We start from the raw sequence: 18,441 nt of genomic DNA, 5'->3' as shown, positions 1-18,441 counted from the left end.
ACTCTTTGTTGTGTGTTTGTTGGTTTTGTTTTCATGTTCACACAAAATTAGACAAATCAAACATGTCATTCAAGGAGGTGTGGCGTAGCCTTCTTAGGCTGGCCATGGTGGATGCTACATGCACACAAACGATGTTTTCTCACGGTATTAGCCTCATGTGATGCTCTGTATCTGAAACAATTAACAAAGAAATGGTGCTGGGCTTTTGTTCGTTTTCTGTCTGTTGTTTTAATTTCCAAGCTTTTATGGGAAATTCTGAGCTCGAAATGTCCAGTCATCTGTCAATCTCTTAGTTTTTGCCCCCACCCCCATCCCATCCCACCCCCTTAATTTTCCTTTAGTTTTTCTTGTTTGTCGTGTCATCCTTTCTGCTTGTCTTAACTCACTCAGTACGGCCAGTCCTCTCTTCTCCTCTACACAGCCCCCTCGGATGTCCAGTGGGTGTCTCAATGACCCAACCTTTAGCTTCCGTCGTCAGAATTGTGGTATTCTTTGTCAACATTCACCTCTTCAGTATAAGAGCCTTCCGCTTGCAATATTTTGATGATGGTAATTGGGGTGAAACGCTGTTAACGTCGTCTCTTTCGCCGTTCGTATGGAGAGAGTTGAGCGCTTCTTCATCTCATGGTTTAGAGAATCTCGTACACTTTTGTCAGATTGTATTTTCCAATAAGGCATTTTCTTACTTTGCGTTTTTGGTGAACATATTGTTTCATCGTGTAGTTTTATTACGTCAGTAGAGATCAGTTTGTCCCGTTTCGGGGTGGATTTGTGTTAGTGTGTGTGTGTGTGTGTGTGACGAAAAGCTGACTTCTTGTCAACTACTGATTATTTTACACGACATGGCACAAAGCAGTTTTTTTGTTTTTAATGAATACGTGTTTTACATTGCCTTGAATTCGTTATGAATGTTGGCACCGGGACTGGGTTGTTTAGCGGTACAAAGTTTGATTATCTAACTCCATATACTTAGGAACTGTCTGAGCACTCAGCAATCTTTTTTTTCTACCCCAAGAATCTGGAACAGTTTTAATTCTAAACTCAGGAGTAGTTTTCTTCGTCGGGTGCTTCATTGTTGTGTTGTGTTAATTTACCTTGAATGAAGATCAGTTTCAAATAAACTGCAGTTCGTGTGGTTATAGCAACAACAACAACACAAAATCATAATAATAAGGTATATAAAAAGTGTGTATAATTCAGAGACTGTAACAAGTTCAAATTGTACAAAGAATAAAAGAAGAAAAGAAAATAGCATACACTTGGTTTGGTTGTTTTGTGTATACCTTTCTGCTGATTTTCTTCCCCCAGAGTGTGTCTTTAGTTGATTGAATCAGTAGGAATGACACGTATGAGCCATAAAGGCTTTTTTGACTCCCTTGTGTAAACAAAGTAAGTCTGTTTTAACCCCGTGTTCGGGTGTGTGTGTGTGTGTGTGTGTGTGTGTGTGTGTGTGTGTGTGTGTGTCCGTGGTAAACTTTAACATTGCCATTTTCTCTGGAATACTTTGTCTGCCAATACCAAATGTGACTTAAACAGAGCATGAAAAAAAAATCTTCACAGTCGTACCAATAACAGGTTGTAAGTCTCCCGAATTAAGCCGTATTTTCCTATTAATTAACGGTTCATTTCGTTGAGGTTTGTTCCGAATTCCGACGGGCGCAATAGCCGAATGGTTAAAGTGTTGAACTTTCAATCTGAGGGTCCCGGGTTCAAATCACGGTGACGGCGCCTGGTCGGTTAAAGGGTGGAGATTTTTACGATCTCCCAGGTGAACATATGTGCAGACCTGCTAGTGCCTGAAACCCCTTCGTGTGTATACGCAAGCATAAGATCAAATACGCACTTTTAAGATCCTGAAATCCATGTCAGCGTTCGGTGGGTTATGGAAACAAGAACATACCCAGCATGCATGCCCCCGAAAGCGTAGTATGGCTGCATACATGGCGGGTTAAAAACGGTCATACACGTAAAAGCCCACTCGCGTATATACGAGTGAACGTGGGAGTTGCAGCCCACGAACGCAGAAGAAGTAGTAGTAGTTCCGAAATCTGAAAATTCTAAAAACCGCTTCCCACTGAATTAGGTATGAACTCGTTTTCTTCTTCACAATTCAAAGAAAGAAATACAAATTCTGGAGAGAACACATACAGTAATACTAACTACACCATCGACGTGTTAATTACTGCATATAAATATTCTAAAGAGGACACTGAATTAACTGTAATGAACATAAAAGAAAACTTGAATCAATCGTTTTCTTTCAGCTCGTTGTAGGCCTCGACTGGTTCGTGCAGATCTAGAGATCTACTACCATGTGTTGCTTTGTGCTTGAAGGGATAGCAAAGTCTCCTTTACCGCCGTAATAAAAGAATAATCGAGATACAATAAAACACACAAAAAAACATGATTTAAACGGCGTTATTACGTCCAATACAATCATATCTATTTATCGCACGAAGAAGAAAACTTCAACATTGCTTTAAGTATTAAATTTAGTCAAATGACGTCAGATGCACCACAGCAGTGGGGATTAGTCTGCTTGCTTTGGAACTTAACCTGCATGGTTCGATCCCGCTGGCGTATCTTTTTTTTTTTTCCTTTTTTTTTTCTTTCTTCTTTTCTTTTCCTCCAAAGCTTATATCATATATCATATTTAAAATAGAGCACTTTTCGGCGATTTTTTTAAAAATCTCTTTATTTTTTTCTCTTCATGATTCCTTGACTGGATAAAGCACGAAGCAGAAGTGAGTATTGTAGGCTTTGCCTCTTGTTCTTATTGTCGTCGTAACACACACACACACACGCGCGCGCGCGCGCGAACGGACGCACGCTAGAAATATTTCTAGCAACCATGTAATATTCGAATGTCAGAATCTAAAATGTTTTTTGCCAGACTTCACCTAAAGTTCTTTTGAATGTGTTATAAACAATTCCAATATGTTGTTTGTTATTGCAGAAGGTTTGCTGCGTAGTCCTATAGGACATTTGTTATAGTGTTTGATGTTGGCGCTTATAACGTTTCCATTTTCCCTAGCGTTGTCTCTCCCTATTCACCCTCCACATATACACAGCTTTACCCCTCCCCCTCCCACAACCCCTACACCCACCCACATTTTTGGGGTTTTTTGTGTTTTTTGTTTGTTTTGTTTTGTTTTTTGGGGTTTTTTTTGTCAAATATCACTTCAAGTGGAAAGACGTTAAACTGAAGACAACACACACACACACACACACACACACACACACACACACACACACACACACACTACTTTACAGCGCACACTTTATTCGAGGCGTCGATCAACTCATCTTTCAAAAGGTGAACATTATTATCTTTTCTTCTTTTTTTTACAATATTATTATCATTATTATTGTTATCATTATCATTATTATCAAAAAAAGAACAGACATCCTTTTCTCTTCGAATCCTGTTCGCTCCTGTTACCACGGCAACGCTCTAACCCCCCACCACTAAACAGCCTGCAAGACTGACACTGCCAAGGTCAAAGGAGGGTCATCCAAGGTGAAGGTCGGTCAACCATAAAAGGAACCAAAACGGTGACCACGGAAACCACCGAACCCACGGTGACCATGGTGACCATGGTGACCGTGGGAAGAATGGGTGGAGCACCCGTACCCGTGCCTGACAGGGATCAGGATGTTCAGTTCGTCGTACAACGTAACGGTGGACACCACTTTCTGGCAGTCACCTGGCGTGGTTTCTGGAAGGAAACGACAAGGTAGGTGAGGGGTGAAGGTGGGAGGGTGAAGGTAGGAGGGGAACATGGGGGAAGGGATGAGGATTAGGACAGATTGTCATCGTCATGAGCCATCGCTGTTCGTCATTATCAACATCATTTTCTTCTTCTTCTTCTTCTTCTGCTTTGTTCGTGGGCTGCAACTCCCACGTTCACTCGTATGTACACGAGTTGGTTTTTACGTGTATGACCGTTTTTACCCCGCCATGTAGGCAGCCATACTCCGATTTCGGGGGTGTGCATGCTGGGTATGTTCTTGTTTCCGTAACCCACCGAACGCTGCTGACATAGGATTACAGGATCTTTAACATGCTTATTTGATCATATGCGTGCGTATACACACGAAAGGGGCTTCAGGCACAAGCAGGTCTGCACATATGTTGACCTGGGAGACCGGAAAAATCTCCACCCTTTACCCACCAGGTGTCGTTACCGAGATTCCAACACCGGGACCCTCAGACTGAAAGTCCAACGCTTTAACCACTCGGCTATTGCGCCCGTCGATCAACATCATCATCGTCATTGTCGTCATCGTTTTTACAACCATTCATAATTAGCGGCCATCGCTGTAGTCATGATAAATGTTTGTTGTTGTTTTTTTGTCATCTTTTGTCGTCGTCATCAACGTTGCCTTTATCATCGTCTCAGGGTCGTCTTCTTCTTCTTCATGCGTGGGCTGCAACTCCCACGTTCACTGGTATGTACACAAGTGGGCTTTTACGTGTATGACCGTTTTTACCCCGCCGTATAGGCAGCCATACTCCGTTTTCGGGGGTGTCTCAGGGTCGTCTTCGTCTTTAACGTCCACGTGTATGTCCTCGCCACCGTGTTCTATCGTCAATGTTTTCATCAATGACGTTGTCATCGACATCATAATTATTCATCATTATTTCAAATCATCGCGCGCACACACGCGCTCACGTGCACACACTTGTTACCTCTAATGAGGGGCTGTTGCTGTTGCTTTTTTTTTGGGGGGGGGGGGGGGCGGGGGAGGGGAGGGAGGGGGGAGCTGGGGAGGGGGGAAAGTTGGGTTTTTTATAATGTTCATAGACACTACATTAAAGAGGACACACACACACACACACGCACACACACCCATACCCCAACACACACACACACACACACACACACACCACACCGGGCCCCCCACTCACACACACACACACACATACACAACCCTTCCTACCAACACACCCGCTCACCCCCACTGTATCTTCAACACCGAGGTCGCTTTTTTCCACACTCCTACCCCCTCTTCTCCCTCCCTTTTCGTCCCCAACCTCTTCCCCCCAACCTCACCCCCCAGTCTCAACCCCCTCCCCCCACTCCACCCACCCACCCACCCACCCACCCATACCACCCTCCTCCGAATCGCTCTCACCAGCGGCAGCGATGGTCTGGTAGATGGGGGTGAAGTAAGGATTGCAGAGTTTTTTCATGCTGGGGTTGCTGTTGAAGACAGCTGTTCTGGCGGCGCGGTCAAGCCGGCTGACGTTGAGGAAGACATTGTTCAGAGCGGTCGTGACGGCGTTTCCCTGTCCAGGCAATGTTGCAATGGCAACACAAGTTTAGTGTCACACGTTCTGGCTCGACTGGCTCTGTGTGTGTGTGTGTGTGTGTGTTGTCTTCAGTTTAACGTCTTTCCACTTGAAATGATATTAGACGAGGAAAAAAAAAAAAAAAAAAAAAAAACGTGGGGGTATGGGTTGTGGGAGGGGGAGGGATAAAAGTGTGTGTATGTGTGGAGGGTGAATAGGGAGAGACAACGCTACTAGGGAAAATGGAAACGTTATAAACGCCAATCTCAAACAACTATAAAAAAAATGTCCTACAGGACTACGCAACAAACCTTCTGCAATAACAAATAACATATTGCAGAAGTGTGTGTGTGTACTACATATATACTATATATGTACTATTCATGTTGCATGCTCTGGGTGCAGGTTTTTTTATGAGCTTTGTTAACCTATTTGTTTTTGTTTTGCGGGTGTGTATGTTGCATTTTGACATACCAGTAAACGAACGTCCTTGACGAAGACCAGTGGTCGAAGCCGGTCGGTCATCAAAGAAACTGTTTTGTTGTTTTCCTTTTTTTTCTATTGTTGTATATATGTGTGTGTGGTGTGTGTGTGTGTGTGTGTGTGTGTGTGTGTGTGTGTGTGTGTGTGTGTGTGTGTGTGTGTGTGTGTGTGAAGTCCTGTCAGCTTTATTATCCCCCCCCCCCCCCCCACCCCCCCCCCCCAAGAGAAATGAACATGTGGTCAGTCGTGTTGCTCATGGTTACGGGTCTCATAGTCATTTTTACGATCATCGGGGCACTTGAATTCATATCCACTGTGTCTAAGGCTCGGCATAGGAAGGCCAGGCACATTCCTCTCCTTCCGCCGTTTTAACTGTTTCCATACGAACGGCGAAAGAGACGACGTTAACAGCGTTTCACCCCAATTACCACTGAGTGAGTTAACCTTCCCCCTACTAAGCCAGGCACCCGGGTATTCACACTTTGGTGGAGTGAGCAAACCTGGACAAAATAGGACACCAAACCAGGCCGAAATATGCTTCTGAGAATCCTGTTCACGTTCAAATATCAAGTATGATAGTCAGTCAAGTCTGACTATCACCATCAAATATCAAGTATGATAGTCAGTCAAGTCTGACTATCACCATCAAATATCAAGTATGACAGTCAGTCAAGTCTGACTATCACCATCAAATATCACGTATGATAGTCAGTCAAGTCTGACTATCACCATCAAATATCAAGTATAATAGTCAAGTCTATCACCATCAAATATCAAGTATAATGGTCAGTCAAGTCTGACTATCACCATCAAATATCAAGTATAATGGTCAGTCAAGTCTGACTATCACCATCAAATATCAAGTATGATAGTCAGTCAAGTCTGACTATCACCATCAAATATCAAGTATGATAGTCAGTCAAGTCTGACTATCACCATCAAATATCAAGTATGATAGTCAGTCAAGTCTGACTATCACCATCAAATATCAAGTATGATAGTCAGTCAAGTCGGACTATCACCATCAAATATCAAGTATGACAGTCAGTCAAGTCTGACTATCACCATCAAATATCAAGTATGATAGTCAGTCAAGTCTGACTATCACCATCAAATATCAAGTATAATAGTCAAGTCTGACTATCACCATCAAATATCAAGTATGATAGTCAAGTCTGACTATCACCATCAAATATCAAGTATGACAGTCAGTCAAGTCTGACTATCACCATCAAATATCAGGTATGATAGTCAGTCAAGTCTGACTATCACCATCAAATATCAAGTATAATAGTCAGTCAAGTCTGACTATCACTATCAAATATCAAGTATGATAGTCAAGTCTGACTATGACCATCAAATATCAAGTATGACAGTCAGTCAAGTCTGACTATCACCATCAAATATCAAGTATGACAGTCAGTCAAGTCTGACTATCACCATCAAATATCAAGTATAATAGTCAGTAAAGTCTGACTATCGCCATCAAATAAAAAATTATGAAGTATGATAGTCAAGTCTGACTATCACCATCAAATATCAAGTATAATGGTCAGTCAAGTCTGACTATCACCATCAAATATCAAATATAATGGTCAGTCAAGTCTGACTATCACCATCAGAACAGCAGATCGAGGAGGCAACCGCTGTTCCGACTATCTGAGCTAGAATCTGATAATCGTGGAGATTGTCTTGCCTAACTGGTTTTCTTACTGAGGTGTCTAGCTGGACGCACATGATACCATACAGGTTGTGTGTGTATGTACGTGTGTGTGTGTGTGTGAGAGAGAGAGAGAGAGAGAGAGAGAGAGTGGACACTGGAATTATTTATTGTCATTACCAAGAAAGGTCTTAGAGAGAGAGAGAGAGAGAGAGAGTGTGTGTGTGTGTGTGTGTGTGTGTGTGTGTGTGTGTGTGTGTGTGTGTGTGTGTGTGTGTGTGTGTGTGTGTGTGTGCGTGAGTGTGTCTCTGTGTGTGCGTGTACATTTGTGTGTGTGCGTGCGTGCGTGTGTACGTGTGTGTGAGAGTCCCTCATAACATAGCCAACACCCAAATCTGTCTATCACAGCCCCAGTGCCAGCAACAGAGAGAAATCGATATCACGTCGCCATAACAGACCTACACACCAGAGAAGACCCTGCATAACACCTAAGTCACTTCGGTGGTGTTCAGTAGTCCCTTTTCTTAATCAACATACGCAGATCGGAACCTACTGATATAAGCCTCCCTCCTCCCCTTCCTATTGATGACAAAAATCGCTTAAGTTTTGAAGCCCGTCCGAGCGAAACTCCCCTTGAATGGAGACGCCATTAGACGTCCCTCCAACGACAGTCCTCAAGGATTCTGCCGACATCAAAGACTTTCACGGTCAATTCACCACTAAAACGGAAGTGTGTGAGAAATCAAAACTGAGCACACCATTTTAAAGAAGATCATGGAAGGCTACAACTATTTTTTGTCTGAATCAGTGATGAATGGGTGAGGGTGATCGTTCTTTATCAGAACAGCAGTGGACTGGGACAATGTAAACGACAACCAGCTGCTGGAAAGGCGTGCAAGACCCCCATCACAGTGGCAGCAGCATGCGCGCTGTGTAGAAGCTATACAGCCCCCCATCCCTACCTGCTCCCCCCCGGCCCCCCTCCCGGCCCCCCCTTCCGTTGTGTATGTAGCCAACTAGGCTCCTACAACGTAATCCGTCAAAGTCAAAAAGTCAAAGATACCACTATGGAGACAGACCCACAAATCTAAAAATAGATCTATTTTTAGATTAGTGAGAACAGCCGTCCCGGAAAAAAAAAATGAAATCCCAAGGAAAATAATTGCAAAAGAAATAAAATGTCATGAACATCACATTTACCATAACAGAAAATGCACCAGAATGTACGAAGCGCGAGAAACAAAATGATTTGTTTGGTTAAAATGCGGACTCTATTTTCTCTCGCATCCGCTTACTTTCAGTTGCGTACACCGGTCTGCGTAGAGCTGGAGAAAACGGCATGTTGCGATATGCAACGTGATTGTTCTTTTTAGCGAACTTAATATATGTCTTAAATAATTGAGACACTTGAAAATAACATGATTTAAACAGTGTGTATCAAAACTCAATTTTGATGTGTTAAAGTAAAATATTTTCCATGTATATTATTTCAGTCATTTTCATTTCTTCTGCTTTTTTTTTTTCTTTGGTTCATGTTTTTATTTTGTTGCTTTTCTACACTACAATTGTTTGTTTTTTCGGTTTCCTGAATGCCCGTATTCTACGGAAGCACCCTTCTGGGCACAATCCGAAAGACTCAAAATACTGAGACACAGACTAATAGACAGATAAACAGATAAAGACAGACGGATGGAGAGAAAGGAGCAAATGAAGAGACCCATACATTTCTGGACAGCATTTCTGTGACCGTATTGGTGAAGTTCAAAGATGGGTCAGTGTCCACCAGGTAACAGGTTTTGTAGATATTCACCACTGTTACCTGCAAGGAAAACAAGAGAGGCAAGGCCTTCAAGACTCACTTGTGATAAATTAAGTCCCCTAGCATTAATAACAAAGTAATTTCCCTTTTTTTACTATCTGCACCAAAACGTTTGCAAAATAAATAAAAATTCCATGCTCAGCAAAAGAAGTTCCTGTTTGAACAAAAAATGATAATAATGACTCCTCTTGTTGTTGTGTCAGAATAAGAGGTCAGAGTACCAAGTTTAGAGAATACAAAAAAATATAAATATAACAGTAAATGCAGTTTGCATATAATTAGGCTTCTTTTTTTTTCTTTCTTTTTTTGTGCCCATCCCAGAGGTGCAATATTGTTTTAAACAAGATGACTGGAAAGAAATGAATTTTTCCTATTTTTATGCCAAATTTGGTGTCAACTGACAAAGTATTTGCAGAGAAAATGTCAATGTTAAAGTTTACCACGGACACACACACACACACACACACACACAGACAACCGAACACCGGGTTAAAACATAGACTCACTTTGTTTACACAAGTGAGTCAACAAAAGCTATGAAACCACGTCATGAATGCAAGGGGAACTAATTCTATGAAACCGTGTCAATGGTGCCACCTACGAGGGGAAAGAACTCTGCGAAACCACATCAATGACGTTACCTGCAAGGGGAACGAACTTTGTGAAGTTATGTCAAAGGCCTTAAATGACTTAAAACAACAAGAGTCCATGGAATCATTGCAACAAATACTGCCCTGAAAGCAATGGATGTAACAACTACAATAAATTGTACAATATCTAAAGATAGATGAAATGGCAAGCTCACATCGATTCTGTCTGTAAAAGATTGGCACGCAGTCTGTTTTTACTCAATAAGCTCAAACCTTACAAAGATAGTGAAGCTTGCAAAAATTTAATGTTCTTCTACGCTCACTGTCTTTCTCACATAAACTATGCATCTGTTGTCTGGAGTCGCGCTGCAGATGTTCATCTTAAGAAACTAAATTCTCTCTATAAGACAGCAGCCAGATTAATTCTGCCAGATCACTTACTGTCAGCTTTAGAAAAGCAAGTCAGATTAAATATCTTTCCACTCCAAACACAGCAAGAATTCAACAAAGTATTGCTCATGTACAAACACAATAACTTGGCACCACAATATCTAAAACACCTGCTTACACGAGCCTCATGCCGATACGGCTCTAACAAATACATCTTACCACTCACCCGAATTGACATGTTCAAAACTTAGTTTTGCATTTTCGGGTGCATCCCTGTGGAACTCCCTTCCTTTACACATACAAACGGGAAGTTTTCTACCTATTTTCAACTCACGTCTGTATAAATATCTTCATCCCTTCCAACAGTAAATAACTCTGATCTTTGAATTACTGTAGGCAATAACAAAGAGGTCAGTTATGTCTCATTTATTGTATCAGTTATTGTTGCTGTTGTTGTTGTTGTACTTTTCTTGCTTTCTCATTTTATCTTGTTTTGTTTTGCTTCTTTTGTCCATTTTATTTTCTTATTTTCTTCCTTTCTTTTCTTTTTTCGCTATGCATGCATAAATTTATTAATTTCGTTCTATCATAATCGTGACAAACGTTCAAGTAATACTGGTGATGGTGGCAGTCACTGTAGTATGTTGCACTTGCCATATGTTGATTTCAGAGGCAGTAACAATACTGTACCTTTTAAACACCCGGATATTTCTGGAACTTGTATACTGATGACATCTCTCTCTCCCTCTCCCCCCCTCCCCCTCTCTCTCTCTCTCTCTCTGTCTCCCTCCCCTCCCCCTCATTTCCTCTATCTCTCTTTCTCAGTCTCTCCACCCCCTCTCTCCATCCCCCCCCCCCCCCCCCACCCCCCGTTTCTATCTATCCCTCTTTCCCTCCTATCTGTCTCCCTCCACTCATTCCTTCTCTCTGTGTCTCTCTGCCTGACTCTCTCGTCGCTCCCATGCGTAAATATTTATCATATAATATATATGTACTTTGTTTTCTGTGTACTGTCCAACCCTTGGAGAAGAACGACTGAAAGAAAGGCACATTAACCCCCTGTCACATGTACTTTAAAGCTGATGACAAAGCGCCAAAGTGTCGCAAATATCTTATTAGTTTATGTTGTTTCAATTCTGTTTTGTGTGTGTGTGTGTGTGTGTGTGTGCTTTTTTTTTTTTTTTTTTTTTTTTTTTTTTTTTTTTTTTTTTTTTCTTTTTTTCCCCCTTTTTGTTCCATTTTATCTCTTTTGCACCATTTTGTTGTGATAAGTATCCACTATGTCACTAGAGCTTTACAGCTAATAACAGTAAACATTTCAGTGTTCAGTGTGTTCTCTCGTCGCTCACAGCGGGGTTGGTGCTGAAGTCAATGATGGCTTTGGAGGGCGTCAGACCATCATTGAAGAGCGATCTGTCAAAGCTGTTGATGAACGCACGTGGCCCGCTGGCGATGGACGCTGCCGTCTGCCTCACGACGGTGCCGTTGCCCAGAGTTCGGTCCCAGCTGTAGGAATCCACATCCACATGCCACGCCGCCTGTTAAAAAAAATAATAAAAATCGAAGAGATAGAAAAAAAAAAATCCAGTCATGATACCACCGTCATCAGCACTGTTATTATTTTGGCAGGAATACCAGTGCCACGGTCGCTGTATGGTTTTGTCATGTTAAACTGTGAGTCTGTCCCTTTGTCTGTCTGTGAGCCTATCTGTGCTGTCCGTCCGTCCGTCCCTCTGTCTGTCTGTGTTGGCATCGGTGTAATAGTAGTGGTCTTCACAATTTACGCTATGTGTTGCTTTTTTTTTCTTTCTTTTTTTTTCTTTTTTTTTTTTGTTGTTGTTTTTTTTGTTGTTGTTGTTGTTTTTTGCTGCCCCATCATCTGCGCCGTTTCAGTGGCATTACTCCCACGCCGCTCATTTAGATTCCCCCATACACGGCCACACCCGGGTTCGTCCGTCGCAGTTCCAGCGTCGGCAGTCCACAGAGAACCATCGATGTTAGGTCACCTGGAGGCCACACACCAGAGGAGACCCTGCACTGCTGCTGAGTCACTTCGGTGGAGCTCAGTGGTGCCTGTTCTGTTTTAACGTACTTAGGACACCACCTACTAAGCCCCCTACTAACGACAATAATGGCTTAGTCGCGGAGCCGTCGTTAGTATGGGGCTTAGTAGGTGGTGTCCTAAGTACGTTAAAACAGAACGAGCACCACCGAAGTGACTCAGCAGCAGTGCAGGGTCTCCTCTGGTGTGTGGCCTCCTGGCGACCTAACATCGATGGTTCCCTGTGGACTGCCGACGCTGGAACTGCGACGGATGAACCCGGGTGTGGCCGTGTATGGGGGAATCTAAATGAGCGGCGTGGGAGTAATGTCACTGAAACGGCGCAGATGATGGGGCAGCACAAAAAAAAAAAAGAAAAAAAAGAAAAAGAAAAAAAAAGAAATTGTCGTGTTAACGAATGGAAGTTTTCGTTCGTTGCTGAATTCATTTACTTTCAGTTGTCGAGCCACTGCTGTCAGCGTTGCTTCAGTTCAGTATTCTCTTCAAACGTGTGAATATCGTTTAACATTACTAGAATGACGATGCAAAACCATAATTCGTTACTTTTAAAATGATAATGAAAAAAACGATAAGAAATAATTTTACAATTAACTCTTCTAGCCGAGAAACGATTTCCATTGATTCAGGCTGTCTCTGAGTTATTAATTATGTGTAACCAGAACTCAAGTTTTAAGGTTAAAGATCTTATAGCGTTTTACGGCCGATGGGGCAGTGATTCACATCTACTGTGTCCACAGCTCAGTCGGCCCATACCGTGAAGGCGGAAGCCCAATTCTCTCCATTCGCCGCTAAAAATAACCTTCCCCAACCGAAGCCTGGTATGAATTATAACCATTCACACCCTGGAAGGAGTGATGGAAATAGGAGTAAAGTGCTTTTGCGAAGTCGACACAACAACGTTGAAACTGGGCCACAAACCCTGATCATAAGTGTAAATGGGATCAGAAGTTCAAAACGAACCCGGCCGATTCTTCCAGTTTCAGTTTCAGTTTCAGCAGCTCAAGGAGGCGTCACTGCGTTCGGACAAATCCATATACGCTACACTACATCTGCCAAGCAGATGCCTGACCAGCAGCGTAACCCAACGCGCTTAGTCAGGCCTTGGAAGAAGAAAAAAAACCCACAGGATATGTTGATAAATGCATATAGAACTGAAGAGGCTGCGGGTAGTAAATATTTGTATTTGTATTTCTTTTTATCACAACAGATATCACTGTGTGAAATTCGGGCTGCTCTCCCCAGGGAGAGCGCGTCGCTATAATACAGCGCCACCCATTTTTTTGTATTTTTTCCTGCGTGCATTTTCATTTGTTTTCCCTATCGAAGTGGATTTTTCTATAGAATTTTGCCAGGAACAACCCTCTTGTTGCCGTGGGTTCTTTTACATGCGCTTAGGCGCATGCTGCACACGGGACCTCGGTTTATCGTCTCATCTGAATGACTAGCGTCCAGACTACCACTCAAGATCTAGTGGAGGGGGAGAAAATATCAGCGGCCGAGCCGTGATTCGAACCAGCGCGCTCAGATTTTCTCGCTTCCTAAGCGGACGCATTACCTCTAGGCCATCACTCCACTAAGAGAGGAATGGGATCTGAAATGAATCGACGTACCAAATATCGATAATAATTTCCCCAACTTTGTGAGAATTTTCTTACAGAAAGAAACACTATATTTTGTCAACGTGAAACTAAAATACTTTTTTTTTTAATTCAGTAAATAAATACAAGTGGTCCCGATTGAAGGGCTGAAATGGGGGTAACAAGCTGTTTGGCCGTTGCATGTTCTTACAGCGTGAGATGACCAGGTTCCAGCACAAGTATTCATTGACAACAACAACAACAACAACAAAATCACACACTTGCGTCTACCCAAAAATAGATGCAATATTCCACTGATCAACTGATCAGTAGAGTAAATCAAGAGAAGGAATCGGTCCATGAATACTTTTAACAAAGAAAATTCCTATCAAAAATAAAAAAAATAAATAAAAATAAAAAAAGAAAGCCAAAACGATTAAAATGTTTACAACAGAGACGAAATGGAGAAATAAGTGAAATAGGTATAAGTCGGTACTGTGAAATCTTCATAGTCAGACAGCAGAGAACATCAAATTTCCCTCCAATCCATAACTTGAACCATAAATAACACTGATTAACTATGGTATGGTTTATCCATTGTAAAGTTCCGAATCAACTGACATTAGAATAACTAGGCCTATGATAGACTACATCATCCGACGGACACAAAAACCGGCTGAATTTTAATGAACGTTTAAAGAAATGGGATAGTTAAAAATGCTAAATCGATCACCTCAGCTGACACAACCACTAAGGCAACCAGTCTGGCTGAATGTGACAAAACATTTTTTATACAATAAATGGACAGATAAACAAAATATAAATGAATGAATCAGTCAATCAACCAATCAATCGCTCTTACCGCGCCATGGAGAAAACTGAACACCGCAACGGCGGCGAACAAACAATCATATAGCTTCATTTTCGCGAAGGGAACTGACAGAAGACAAACCCACTTATTCTAATCTGAGCCGTATGAGTGACAGCTAGAGGGAAGATCTCACCTTTTATTGAGAAAGCCACAATATCCGGAAAGGATGCCGTGTTCAGTGAGGCGGACCAGGGATAAACCTTGGCCTTTCATCTCAAAGTGTGGGCAGTGGTCGTTTCATCTTTTTGCCGCAAGCCAGTATTTTAAGCTTCATGGTTCTTCGTCACTTTCATCATAGTTGTCAGGATCTGGATCAGGATAGATATACGTCGCATGGGGTCAATATGGCCATCGGCGCAACGGACTTGGGAGAGCAAAAAAGAGAGAGAGAGAGAGAGAGAGAGAGAGAGAGAGAGAGAGAGAACAAACAACAACTAACAATGATGGAAAACAGTAGCAGACAGAGAACTTTAGTGATGGCCGTCTTGAATGCTGCGGTCTCCCTGCACACACAACTCCTTCCTCCAGCTGATTCCATTCTGCTGTTGGTTTTTTTGTTGTTGTTTTTTGTTTTTTTTTTTGTTTTTTGTTTGTTGTTGTTGGGTTTTGTGTGTGTGTGTTTTGTTTGGGTTTTGTTGTTGTTGTTGTTTTTTGTTGTTGTTTTTGTGTGGGTTTTTTTTTTTGTTTGTTTTTTTTTGTTTGTTTTTTTGTTTGTTTTTTTGTTTTGTTGTTGTTTTTTTTGTTTTTGCAAAATGAGTTATTTAGCTGGTCTGTCCTACGAATCCCTTGCTTATTGAGAGTTCTTCTTTCTACAATAATGTCCATGTCATGGGCTTGAGAAGATTACGTCACGCGCGGTGCATTGTGGGACGGGATGCCATTTTGTCGGTCAGGCGCAACTAATGAAAACGAAACAACGTGACGCGGTGCTAAACTACGATCGTCTCCAAAAAGATATTGAGCAATGCCACTCACTTGCTGCATTATCGGCTGAGGATACAATACTGAATCGGGGCTCACTGGTCATCGGTTTTTAACGATCACCCATAGTTGAAACTACAGCAGGAAGCAGCTAGGTTGAAGAAGTCACAGAACAAAGAGGCAGGCATGTATCGCAGCTATCCGGCACACCATAAAGAGTGCATGCCTGCGCATGGGTATACATAAGCAAGTAAGCATAGCGCGCGCGCGTGTGTGTGTGTGTGTGTGTGTGTGTGTGTGTGTGTGTGTGTGTGTGTGTGCATGTATCACAAGAGGCAAAATAGGTATTTTAAGGTGTACAACATTAGTAACGTCAAACCTGTTTTAATTACTAAAATTTGAAAGGCTAGGTTTGGCAAGAAGCATCCTGGTATACCACAACTGACCAATAAACGTCATACTGCAATATAAGTCCCAATACAAACAGGTCAAACTCAGAGGTTAAGCAAACTACAGCAAGGTCCACAGTCCATGGTCTGTTGACCAAAGAAACACATCCTGGAAAACCACAACTGACCAATAAATGTCATTCTGTAAATGCCGGGCAGTATACATCCCAACACAAACAGGTCAAACCCAAAGGTTAAGCAAGCTACAGCAGGGTCCTCAGTCCATGGTCTGTTGATCAAAGAATCACAAAGGCAAGTTCTGGTACACTATTCGGAGATCCCCCGAAGATGGGAAAGTTTACTTAGCTGACAAGTTACAGTCACGATGTTTGGTGACAACGGCTTTTCCAAGAGAAGAGCCAACACGCCGTGGTTTACGCTAGATATCAGTCAATATTTTGCCCCAACTCCACTATACAGGCACCTACCAACAAGCCGCATGGGCTCTCTTACCACCAACACCCTCACGAGCAGATCGCTCTCTTTTCCTGATCAGCTCTTCAACACTTGAGTTCTTCCGAGCCTGCGCTAGCCACCTGCAATATGTTTACAGGTATGTGTGACCTCTACCATGTTCTTGTTAGGACATAGAATATTTTAGCATGATGATAACTTAGCATGAAGCCAAGAATAATGTAGCTGCAAATAAATGTGTTGCTAGAAATTCAAATGCTGCCTGTGTCTGTGTTTAGCTAGTTAATACCTTGTTTCATCTCGGTGTGACTGAAAGTTTGAGGAGAATATTCGAACCTCTTTGCTGTTGCTTAACCTTTGGGTTTGACCTGTTGCTTGAAATGTTAGCAAGTGATAAAATTCTTCTCGTCTCACTCTGTCTCTGAACTTGTCTTGGTGCTCCGTGTCGTACTTGTCAATGAATTCATCTCGGGACCCACCATGTGGAAGTTCATGGAAGAACGAAGCTCCCTTCTTTAGAACAACCAATCTCTCACGCTGTCATTGGGTACAATCCGCGAAACCATTTCGTGTGACAGAAATCCACGACTGACTTGCCGTCCCGTGATAGGATATAAACACACGTATTTCCTTTCGTGTGATACATGTATCAGTGTGTGTGTTCTGTACGTGTGTGTATGTCAGTGTGTGTTCTGTACATGTGTATGTGTGTGTGTGTGTGTGTGTGCGCGCGCGCGGAGGGGGGGGGGCGCGTATGTGACTATGTGAAGAGACAGTGGAGAGAAAGACGAGATAACACATCGATCATAAAGTAGGTTTTGAAACCGGCTGAAAGTGCAGTGCCGACATCTCAGTCACGGCTTTTGAGTGGTTTTCCGGCTGCTTTTACCTTCGTTCGGCACTGCTACAGTAATTTTCAATTAAAGTTCAAAACACACACATGCGGGTACAGTAAATGGCTAAAATATCTATGTGTAGATCTTTATCTAATCTTGACCATGACCGGCCAAATTTAATTCAAGTGTCGCTCATGTAACTTTCTTCTTCACAGACTGGCCTCGGTTAATGGAGTCTCCTGTCGGACCGACGGACGAGTAGGCAGGCAGGCTTATCTGTTGGTGTGTGTCCTCATATGGGAGAAAGCCTCAGTTAGACCATGCTTAACAGAGGAAAACACGGCTCAGCTGGTTTCCTATTTTGTCCAATCCAGACTCGATTACTGAAACTTGATTCTAGGCCTACTCTTAGAGATCGGCTTAACATCGGGATCTATTCACAGACTGCAGAAATACTGAGCAATGTTGCACGACTTGTCCTCCGTCTCAAAAAAGAAATCTGATAATGTTACACCTCTTTTGCGTCGGTTACACTGGCTCCCCATTATAGAGTTCCCCATCCAACGGAATAAAAAATTATACACTACTTGCCTTCTGACATTTTGACGGATCTCTTCAGTCCCTTGTAGGCCTATCTCTCCCTTGTGCTGGAAAAAAATGAACAAAGCAGAACGTTAAGATCCAGTTCTGAAAAGCTGAAGAAGAACTTACTTAAATGCACAGGGAAAAGGTTTTTCAATTAGAGCTCAAGTCCCCCAAGTCTGGAATTCTTTACCATCGTCCCTCAGAAATGTTCCGTATCTTCAATCCTTTAAGTCAGTCAAACATGGAAACATACCTTTCCTGCAAACATCTCTTTACTCAGCACAATGAGGACATGCAGTTCATTATGGACAGGTTCTCAACCTCTTGCAAGCGCTTTGGACTCACCGTCAGCCTCAGTCAACAAGACCGAGTCCATGTACCAATCAGCTAGCTCACAGAACGCCAGTGCCTCCCCCCCACCTGCAATCAAGATCGATGACACAGAGATCAAGTCAATCAAAAAGCGTTGCTACCCGTGGGCAGCACCC

At 42.5% G+C, this 18,441-nt stretch overlaps 1 protein-coding gene across 1 annotated transcript; it reads right to left on the bottom strand.

Moving 5' to 3' along the window:
• Positions 1–3,531: 3,531 nt before the first annotated feature.
• On the bottom strand, positions 3,532–18,221 carry LOC143288723 (uncharacterized). Its single transcript, XM_076597349.1, has 6 exons — positions 18,207–18,221; positions 16,947–17,069; positions 11,588–11,776; positions 9,163–9,258; positions 5,140–5,293; positions 3,532–3,719 (listed from the first exon to the last, which is right to left on the bottom strand). Exons 1-6 carry the CDS (start codon positions 18,219–18,221, stop codon positions 3,532–3,534), a joined length of 765 nt encoding a protein of 254 aa, XP_076453464.1.
• Between the last annotated feature and the right edge of the window lie 220 nt (positions 18,222–18,441).

The sequence above is a fragment of the Babylonia areolata genome, chromosome 13 (genome assembly GCF_041734735.1).
Source record: "Babylonia areolata isolate BAREFJ2019XMU chromosome 13, ASM4173473v1, whole genome shotgun sequence".
Classification (NCBI taxonomy): domain Eukaryota; kingdom Metazoa; phylum Mollusca; class Gastropoda; order Neogastropoda; family Buccinidae; genus Babylonia; species Babylonia areolata.
This window is presented reverse-complemented; position numbering and strand designations above follow the sequence as displayed.